At 46.1% G+C, this 10729-nt stretch overlaps 1 protein-coding gene across 1 annotated transcript in view; it reads right to left on the bottom strand.

Moving 5' to 3' along the window:
* The window catches only part of LOC109916809 (F-BAR and double SH3 domains protein 2-like), a 64345-nt gene extending 58660 nt beyond the window's left edge, over positions 1–5685 (bottom strand). Inside the window, exons 1-2 of the mRNA XM_048603480.1 lie at positions 5502–5685; positions 5308–5405 (exon numbers count right to left, since the gene is read on the bottom strand). Of these exons, the coding sequence (XP_048459437.1) occupies positions 5308–5405; positions 5502–5522 (119 nt within the window). The 5' untranslated portion in view covers positions 5523–5685. The remainder of the gene's footprint in view (positions 1–5307; positions 5406–5501) is intronic.
* Positions 5686–10729: the final 5044 nt, after the last annotated feature.

Here is a 10729-nt window from a genome sequence, read left to right as displayed (position 1 = left end):
AGGAGCAGGAAGGCTGACGTTTCGGGCCTAGCCCCTTCTTCAGAAAAGAAATAGACAATTTCTTCAGGAATTTCTGTTTTTGCATTGACTGGCACCTGTGACACTGAGACTTCACAATTGTGGACGGGAATATTGTGGACCCACCCCCTCCAATTATTTGTTTAATTGCCCATCCCCATTCATGCCTGTGTATTTTAGGACTGCAGAGCTTAGTGCAATCCTTTGGGTAGTATTGTTTAGCTCTACTGCATTCTGCTTCAACTTTTCGAAAGTGTAATAGTTCAGTGTTGTTAATTCATCAGGTTGACACCTCTATTTTAGCAATGTTTTGTGGTGTTCCTGGCATGCTGTCCTGCATTCTTCATTGAAATAGTGTTGATCCCTGGGCTTGATGGTAATGGTAGAGTAAAAGTTATGCTATGCCGTGAACACAGATTGTGAAGAAGGGTCTAGGCCTGAAACATCAGCCTTCCTGCTCCTCTGATGCTGCTTGGCCTGCTGTTTTCATCCAGCTCTACACCTTGTTATCTGACATTACTGGCTAGGCAGCATTTATTGCCCATCCCTAATTGCTCAGAGAGCAGTTAAGAGTCAACCACATTGCTGTGGGTCTGGAGTCACATGTAGGCCAGACCAGATAAGGATGGCAGTTTCCTTCCCTAAAGGACATTAGTGAACCAGATGGGTTTTCCCCAACAATCAGCAACGGTTCATTGAATTCACATCCCAACATCTGCCGTGGTGGGATGTGAGCCCAGGTCCCCAGAGCATTACCTGGGTCTCTGCGTCCAGCAACCCCATTTTGTCCGGCGCTCTGGCATTTCATTTCATACTATTTTCTGGCCTTCTTTCAGTTTCATTTCCCAGCTCTTTCTCATAAAACGTTACATTTATTCCTTTCAAGTATTTAAAAAGATGTTAAGAACTGTCTACTGTAATACATAATGTCTTCCTTTTTACACTCGAAGCTGTGTTTAAGTGTCCAAATCCTGACTCAGAAAGTGATCCACCCCCAGGTTTTGTTGTCATTCCCCAGCAAACCCCTCCCAACATCTTTCTAACAACTCAGTTGAAGAGATGAATAACTTCCAGCTTCTAATGATTGGCTGTGACAATCTCACCAACACTTCACAGTCACGATTCTCATGAGAGGAGCATGACCTCTCCCTTAGCTCTGCAAACCCTGGACAGTCCCAACCCACAAGTGAAGTGAATCATTTCAAGTGTTGACATCTTTTACCAACTTGGGACTAGCTAGTGGAACTTTCCTGCATCATTGACTAGCTTGTAATGACCCACTATTATTTCCACCGCATGATTTAAGAGATGTCTAAGGGAGAGAAGGAAGGTGGAAAGTAATACATAGCCTTGGAGCAGACTTAGCATAAGAAAATTTTCAGGGCTACGGGGAAGCAGCAGTGAAGTGAAACAAATTGGATGCTGTATCAAAGAGCTGCCACAGGCATGGATGTTTGAATAGCCTCCTTCGTTGCCTCTATCATTCTATATCCTAATTTTCCATATTGTTTTTCAATAAATGGTCCTGCTTTCCCTTCCATCCCCCATCCCCCATCCCCCCACTGTTTTCCCTGAAAGTGCTGACTCTCATTCAGTCGCAAAGACCCAGACTGCCTCTTTCCCTGAAGCGAGTGATTCTGGCTCGTATTACAGTTCAGATCAAGAAACAATGTTAGGGACTACATACCCAACAGCCTTCTTCCAAAGCTCAGCATTAACTGGCAGTGGGCTCTGCAGAGTCTGATTCAACACGACATGCTGGGTCTAGAAATTGAGACTGCATTTCCAACCCTTTTAGCTATCATTGTGGCATCACATACTGATTGCGTTCCAGTTACAACAAGACCGCACAAAACAGCAGGGAAACTGTGCAGAGGTAGTAAGAACTGCCGATGCTAGAGTCAGAGATAACACAGTGTGGAGCTGGAGGAACACAGCTGGCCAGGCAGCATCAGAGGAGCAGGAAAGCTGACGTTTCGAGTCGGGACCCTTCTTCAGAAATGGGGGAGGAGGAAGGGAGCTCTGAAATAAAGAGAGAGAGGAGAGGTGGGGCTGGGGATGGTAGTTCTGTACGTTCGAGACAAGCAGAGGTGTAGGTAGCATTTTCTCCCAGCTGCTAATAGAGATGAACATCATCAAGCATAAGTGCTTCTCATTAAGAATAAATCAGAACAGGAGCAGTCCATTGAGTCCCCTGAGCCTGTTCCTATATTAAATAAGATTTACCTGATTTGCCTGGAAAAGCTCAGCAGGTGTAGCAGTATCTGTGAAGAAAAAAATCAGGGTTAACGTTTCGGGTCTGGTGACTCTTCCACAGTTCCTCAGTTCTGAGGAACGGTCACCGGACCCGAAATGTTAATTCTGATTTTTTTTTCACAGATGCTGCCAGACCTGCTGAGCTTTTCCGGCAACTTCTGTTTTTGTTCCTGATTTACAGCACCTGCAGTTCTTTCAGTTTTTATTAAGATTTGCCTGATTATCTACTTCATCCTCCCTAACAGCATTTTGCAGCACCTACCCGAAATGAATTGCAATGGCACAAGAAAGCAATTCACCACCACTTTCTCAAGGGCAATGAGGGATTGGCTAGTAATTCTGCCCCTTGACAATGATGCTCACATCGCTTGAAAGAATAAATGAAACTCCACTTTTCTGTCCAATACCCATATCCCTTGGTTTCCAGAGTGTCCAAAAATCTATGAATCTGTGTTTAATACACTCAAGAAATTATCATCTTAATATTTTCTCTTTAACAGAAGTTACTGGAAAAAATACACATTTTGTTGAAGTTTTTTATCTTGCAATGACCAGGGCAATTTGCAAGAAACACCAATTTAAGTGGAAAAAACAATTTCATCCTGTTTTCTCCTTAAAGTGGTGTTTCTTGTGAATTGAATTCAAGATGAAAAGCTTCAACAAAATGTGTACTTTTTCCAGCAATACTGAAGTCCAGTACTACCCAATGATTTGTTACAAAAGATTGGATAGAAAATAGGCTATTTGAGGGTGGGAACTCATTTGATCTTATTCTGTGATCATTAATTTTCACCAACTCACTCTATCGCTTTTTCCCCCTTGTGCTCTTTTTGTTATAAACTTCAATCCTACCTCCAGCACCAAATCCCACTCATTCCCCCTTCACCGCCCACACCCAGTTGGGTCTCCATTTTCAACACCTCGATTTCAGAATGCTTTATTTTCAAATCTCCCCCATGGATTGTTTCTCTCCCCCTCTGACCTCTGCCACATCCACAGCCTGCCAACCCCCTAACCCAACCCTGACCTTTCATTGGGGCCCCTCCAATCCAGCTCTGCCTTCCACCTTGTCCCTTCACTTCGGTTCCATCCAATAATCCAGCCCCTAACCTTCAAAACTCTACTTAAAAGACCACTTCCTCCAGCAGATTCTTCATGTTGCAAGAATGGAAGCCCCATGCATGGACTGGTTTCCACTCAGAAAGTTGAAGGGAACTAGACATTCCCAGTATTATGCAGCAAAAGGGAAAACTCAGGTCAGTCAATCTACAATTTAATTCACTCTTCTAACTGACCTAGAGAAAACCTCGAGTTCCTATTTTTCTCGTAGAAACCTATAAAATTATATCAGGGTTAGACACGGTAGATGCACGAAGGATGTTCCTGATGATGGGGGAGTCCAGAACCAGGGGGGACTGTTTGAGGATACAGGGTAACCATTTTAGCACAGTGATCAGGAAAACTTTCTTCACCCAGAGAGTGATGAGCCTGTGGAATTCTCTGCTACAGAAAGCATTTGGGCCAAAACATTGTTTTCAAGAAGGAATTGGATGTAGCTCTTAGGTCTAAAGGAATCAAAGGATGTAAGGGAAAAGCAGGAACAGGAGACTGAGCTGGATGATCAGCTATGGAATGGCAGATCAGATCTGAAGGGCCAAAGGGCTTACCCCTGCTTCTATATTCTAAGTTTCTAAGGATTTGACACTGGAAAAGGGTAAAGGGAGGACGTATAGTTTGAGGCAGGTTAAGAGGTTAAGAAACAGTGAAAAAGTGAGCAAGGAAGGAGAGGATGATTTGGATGTGAGCATAGGAGGTATGGTTAGTAAGTTTGCAGATGACACCAAAATTGGTGGTGTGGTGGTCTGCCAAGAAGGTGAGAAACAAATTACTGCAGATGCTCTCTCTCCACGGACACTGTCTGACCCGCTGTGATCTCCAGCATTTGTTGTTTTCAGCCAAGATGGCTACTTCAAAATACAGTGGGACCTTGATCAGATGGGCCAATGGCCGAGGAGTGGCAGATGGAGTTTAATTTAGATAAATGTGAGGCGCTGCATTTCAGTAGGGCAAATCAGGCAGGACTTAAACACTTAATGGTAAGCTCCTAGGAAGTGTTGCTGAACAAAGAGACTTTGGAATGTAGGTTCATAGTTCCTTAGAAAGCAGAGTCATAGGTAGACAGGATAGTGAAGAAGGCATTTGGTATACTCTCTTTACTGGTCAGTACATTGAGTATAGGAGTTGGGAGGTCATGTTGAGGCTGTACAGGACATTGGTTAGGCCATTATTGAAATACTGTGCGCAATTCTGGTCTCCCTGCCACAGGAAGGATGCTGTGAAACTTGAGGGTTCAGGAAAGATTTACAAGGATGTTGCCAGGGTTGGAGGGTTTGAGCTATAGGGAGAGGCTGAATAGGCTGGGTCTTATTCCTCTGGAGTTTCGGAGGCTGAGGGATAAAAGTTCATAAAATCATGAGGGGCATGGATAGGATGAGTAGCCAAGGTCCTTTCCCCAGAGTAACAGCGTCCAAAATGGGAGGGGATAGGTTTAAGGTGAGAGGGGAAAGATTTAAAAGGGACCTAAGGGGCAACGTTTTCAGGCAGAGGGTGGCACGTGTACAGAATGAGCTGCCACAGGAAGTGGTGGAGGCTGGTACAATTACAACATTTAAAAGGCATCTGGATGGGTATATGAATAGGAAGGGTTTAGAGGGATATGGGCTAAATGCCTGGCAATGGGACTAGATTAATCCAGGATATTTGGTAGGCATGGACGAGTTGGACAGAAAGGTCTATTTCCATGCTGTACAGCTCTATGAGCTGAGAGAAAAGAGAATACAATGGAATTAGTGAGAGGCAGGTCGTATGACAAGGGAGTGCTGGGGAAGAACGAGGAAGGGGCAGGTAGAGGGTAGAGGGGCAGGTACAGGGTGTGTGGAAAGGGGGCAGGTGTGGGGTGTGGTGGGCGACAGTAGAGCTGGTCACACAGCCCATCATTGTCAGGTTAAAGCCCAGGGTCTGAGACTCATTTACCTGATGTCCTCCAGGAGCTCTGCCTCCTGCTGATGCTTGCTCTGTACTTTACACAACTGCTCCGAGAAGCTGAGCTTCACCTCCTGGCTCACGCGACCCTGCGGGTAAAATGAAGAAAGAATAGGTGATTAATCCTGTCTTTATGCCCCCTGCCCCTCTCCGCTCTCCTCCCCCCGGGCTCAGTCTCGGCTCACCTTTCTGGGGGGAGGCTGCATGTTGAGGCTCCGTCTCTCTCCCTTTCGGTCTGTATCCTGGTGTCTGTCACAGTGGCTATGCTCTCGAACTGTCTGTCTCTCTGTCTCCAACTCCCTGTTGCTGAAGAAGGGTCCCGACCCGAAACGTTGAGTCTCCTGTTCCTCTGATGCTGTTTGACGTGCTGTGTCCCTCCAGCTCCACACTGTTTCTCACCCGTTTCTCTCTCTCTGTTTGTTAATGTGTCTGTGTCTGTGTCTCTATCGCCGTTTTTTCTCTGTCTGTATCAGTTTGTTTCTCGATCCCTCTGTCTCTCTACCTCTATTTGTTTCTGTCTTTCTCTCCCTGAAACTCTTGTGTACGTCTGTCTCTCTCTCTGTCCCTGGGCTCTGCAATCACTAGGCACCGCCCACCACGGAAGCAGCTCCTGTTAAAGGGCCAGAGGCTATGGAGAGGAGGAACAGGGGTAGAATCTACCCCCATTAATCCCAGACAGCAATAATAACACCAGAGGAACCAAGTGTACAATAGCGACAGGTAAAAGGCAGCCTGAAAACTGGAGAGGGGGAGAGAGAGAGAGAGAAAGAGAAAGAGAAAGAAGGGGGGATGGAAAGAGGAAGAGCGAGAGGACGGAGGAGGGATGGAGGGAGCGAGGAAGGGGACAGTTGGGAGGGAGAGAGGATTGGAGATAGAGAAGGTGAGAGAGAGAGAGAGGTAAGGGGGAAGGAATGGAGGGAGGGAGGTAAAGAGAGAGGGGGAAGACTGAAAAAGTTAGGACAGAAAGGAGAGATGAAGAGATGGAGAGAAGGTTTAATGTTCCCTGTTTCTGTTATTTCTGCTTTCTCTTTCTCCTCCCTCATTATCATCAGAGCCAGAGGGAGAGAGTAAGATAGTGTGGCCCCTTGTGCTTACTTCATCATTTAATAAGTTAACCATTGCCCCCTCGTTCTCAATTCACCCTTGTTTCTTTTAAACATCACTTTTTTTTTATTTTTTGAGAGCTTCTCCCTAGTGACTCTACCCAGTCGCTCATGATTTTGAAAACCTCAATCCTCTCCAAGAAAACAATCCCAGATTCTTCAAACTATCCTCATGACGTTCCTCATTCCTAGAAACATTCTTGTAAATTGAAGGCTGCTGGGATATCCTGGAATTGAGAAGCATCCCTGGCAACATCTTTAAAAGGCCACGATGGACCTGAATAGGGGCTGCCAGTCCAGAGTTGCCCTTGGTGGTGTTCCTAATGTTTGCCCAGGACAAGGCAGACAGGGAGAAACACGTAGAGACTCAGAGATCCTTCTAGCTGGAGTGGTGCAGACGCTGGATGTTCTCTTTCCCCAGGACTGGCTGAGGAGAAAAAAATACCAAGATATGCCAGCCTTGTCTGAGGTTGCTCCCAGTTAAACACAATCTCAGCCGTCAGGAAGAATTTCCTACACTGTAGGAGGAAGGTCAATGTCTTTCTCTACTCTGCCAGTGTCAGTACTGATACCTCACCCTCTCTCTATCTCTGCCTCTGCATCCACCTCCCACCAAGGCTCAAGCTCTATCACTCGCACTATTGCCTGCAACATCTCCTCTCACTCGCCCTCGCCCACTCCGGCTCTGACACCACTAACCCTGCAGGCCCTCTGTGCTGCCTCCTCAATCTCTGTTGGAGCCTCATCATCTGCAACCAATAGTAACAGCCATACCATCCATCCACACTTCTCACTGCCTTGGGAAAAAAGACCCTGAACTACCTGTTGCCTGCCACTTCAATGCACCACCCTGCTCCCTGGCCAACATCTCTGTCTCCGGCTTGCTACAGTGTTCCAGTGAAGCCCAGCGCAAGCTGGAGGAACAACACCTCATTTTCCGCTTGGGGACCCTACAGCCCTCCGGACTCAATATTGAGTTCAATAATTTTAGGGCCTAAACTCTCCCATGTCCCAGCCCCCCACCCTACACACCAGGCCTTGTTGCCACATAGCCTGCCATTACACACCCCCTGTTGTTAGTCACTAACAGTCCCCATTAACAACTATTCACCCTCCCAGCCTGATCGTTAGCAACTCCTTTGTCTGTCCAACTGTCTTTCTCTCTCTTTGGGCTCTATCCTATCGTTTACTCCCTACCCCACCCACCTCCCTATTTTCTGCATATAAACTGACGATTTCCCAGCCACCATCAGTTCTGAGGAAGAGTCACCGGACCGGAAACGTTAACTCTGTTTTCTCCTCCACAGATGCTGCCAGACCTGCTGAGCTTTTCCAGCAACTTTGTTTTTGAGCTGTGCTATGAGCCTGTTATGTCTGGCTGAGGGACAAAGCTTAAAAAGGCGAGGCCAGACAGTGGAAGGCAGGTGCTGTAGGCTCAGAGTGGGTGAGGTCTATTAGAGCAAGTGAAAAGTCCAGGGGTACAGCCTGGTCCAGTCCATGAGCTCGATGTGTCTCCCTGAGGACTCAGTGTCCTTGCAGCAGTCTTTCAACGATAGCATTGGTGCAGCACTGAATTGCAGAATTGTCCTGTCAGTGGATCAGAGATGTGCCTTGAGGGGATTTAAAGGCTGGCAATTGTCAGATGCCAATGTCCATAGATGTGGGTCACCAACGGAGTCTGCCCTGAGATGTTGGTGCCCGCAGTCCAACAAGGAGCAAGTGATGAGCTGAATTTGGCGGCTACTTGAATGGGTGTAAATTGGGAAAGGGGAGTGTGCAGTGGGACCTGGGTGTCCTTGTGCACCAGTTGCTGAAGGTAAGCATGCAGGTGCAGCAGGCGGTAAAGAAGGCAAATGGTATGTTGGGGTTCATTGCGAGAGGTTTCGAGTACAGGAGCAGGGATGTGTTGTCACAGTTGTACAGAGCCTTGGTGAGGCCACACCTGGAATATTATGCGCAGTTTTGGTCCCCTTTTCTGAGGAAGGATACTCTTGCTCTCGAGGGAGTGCAGCGAAGGTTTACCAGGCTGATTCCGGGGGTGGCGAGCCTGACATATGAGGAGAGATTGACTGAGTCGGGATTGTTTTCGCTAGAGTTCAGACAAATGAGGGAAGTTCACAAAGAGATTTATAAAATTCTAACAGGACTGGACAGGGTGGATGCAGGGAGGATGTTCCCGATGGTGGGTGTGTCCAGAACCAGGGGTCACAGTATGAGGATTTGGGGAAGACAATTTAGGACGGAGATGAAGAGACATTTCTTCACCCAAAGAGTGGTGAGCCTATGGAATTCATTACCACAGGAAGTAGTTGATGCCAAAACATTGAATATATTCAAGAGGCGACTAGATATAGTACTTGGGGTGAATGGGAAGAAAGAAAGTTAGGCTATTAAGTTGGACGATCAGCCATGATCGTGAAGAATGGTGGACTAGGCTCGAAGGGCTGAATGGTCTCCTCCTGCTCCTATCTTCTATGTTATGTGCAGTGACTTCCATGTCAAGAATTCTCAGCATCGAGTTTGTTTGAATTGTTGCATTAATAAGGCAATTAATGAGCTACAATCCCATAACTGGAAACTCACCACTGCCATGTAGGAAACTCACTGCTCAGCAAATGTGTAAATTTGCAGCAAGTTGGTCTTGACTTGGTCCTTGTTGAATTTCCCACGTGATTATGCAAAAAATACATTCATAGACAATGCTCTTCATGAGATTCCGTCCTATGTCTCTGTTTTGAGAAGCCAGAGGAGAATTAATATTCTCACATTATTCCATTTGCCCTTCCTTTTGGTTATAATACACTCCCTACATTGCAAAAAGAGGTCATTTGGTCAGCACTGACCCTCTGAACAGAATCCCACCCAAAGCCAGCTCACTATTCCTACAACCCTACATTTACTGTGGCTAATCCACCCAAAACCAGTCCCCTATTCCTACATTTACTGTGGCTAATCCACCCAAAACCAGTCCCCTATTCCTACAACTACTGTGGCTAATCCACCCAAGTACACACTATGGGCAGTTTAGCATGGCCAAACCACCTAACCTGAACACCTTTGGACTGTGGGAGGAAACCAGAGCACTCAGCAGAAATGTACACAGACACAGGGAGAATGTGCAAACTCTGTACAGACAGTCACCTGAGGGTGGAATTGAACCCAAATCCCTGGAGCTGTGAGATAGTAGTGCTGACCACTGAGCCACCGTGCCATCCCTTATATGTTGACCCAAAATTACCAGTCTACCCTCTGATCTGTGAGGTCAACAGTATTTTAAAACACCTAACACAAAACAAAGAACTGCAGACTCTTGAAATCTGAAACAAAAACAGAAATTGCTGGAGAAACTCAGCAGATCTGGTAGAGTCTGTGGAGAGAAAGCAGAGTTGATGTTTCAAGTCCAGTGACCCTTCTTAGTCACTTCTAAAGAAGGATCACTGAACTCGAAACATTAGCTGTTTCTCTGTCCACAGTTGCTGCCAGACCTGCTGGGTTTCTCCAGCAATTTCTGTTTTTATTTTAAAATATCTTCTTGATGTTTGGGTGCCTCCTATCAGTCTGGTATTTATTGCCCATCCTTGCTCAACCCTAAAAGGTACTGATGGACCATTTTCTTGAACCACTCACTGCAAATTGATTTATAAATAAAGGGTTTTGCTGGAATGCTCCAGACTCAACCATGTTGATGTGGATTTGGGTTTCATCTGGACCCAGATTGCATTGAGCTGGAAGATTTCCTTCTCTAAAGGGCATTGGTGAGTGAGCTGTTTGGGTTTTACTGCAATCCAAAACTTCATTGTCACTTTTACCAAGACCAGGTTTTTCACTTGAGTTACAAACTTTGTGAAGGGCATTGCGCTCTCATTGAAACCCAACTGGTTTGCACCCAGGAGCAGAAGATGACCTGTCTCCTTTGCTTACTCTACACTTGTGTTGACCAACAGATATTGTTGACTCATCACAGAAGTTGCTATGGCAACACTGTGTTAACCACAAGCATTAATTTTGGTTGGAAGCCATTTACCTACAACACAGACTACTCCACTTCGCATGATTATCTTTAGCCAAGAACAAACATCTCTCAGCATTCTGTTACTAAGGAAATTAAGAACTCACAACATTCAAAAACCATTTGCACACTCTACACTGCAGCCAAACATCTGCACAACCTGATTAACAAGAAACAGCTGCTGCTTCAAACTGCTCCATGGGTCATTGAACAGCAAATCCAGGTAAGCATTCCGAGTGAAGTACTGGGGGAGCGCCGCACTGTCAGAGGGTCAGTACTGAGGGAGTGCCGCACTGTCAGA

This window comes from Rhincodon typus, chromosome 12 (genome assembly GCF_021869965.1).
Source record: "Rhincodon typus isolate 14 chromosome 12, sRhiTyp1.1, whole genome shotgun sequence".
Classification (NCBI taxonomy): Eukaryota; Metazoa; Chordata; class Chondrichthyes; order Orectolobiformes; family Rhincodontidae; genus Rhincodon; species Rhincodon typus.
The sequence above is the reverse complement of the archived record's forward strand: the minus strand, read 5'-3'. Positions and strand labels throughout refer to the sequence as shown.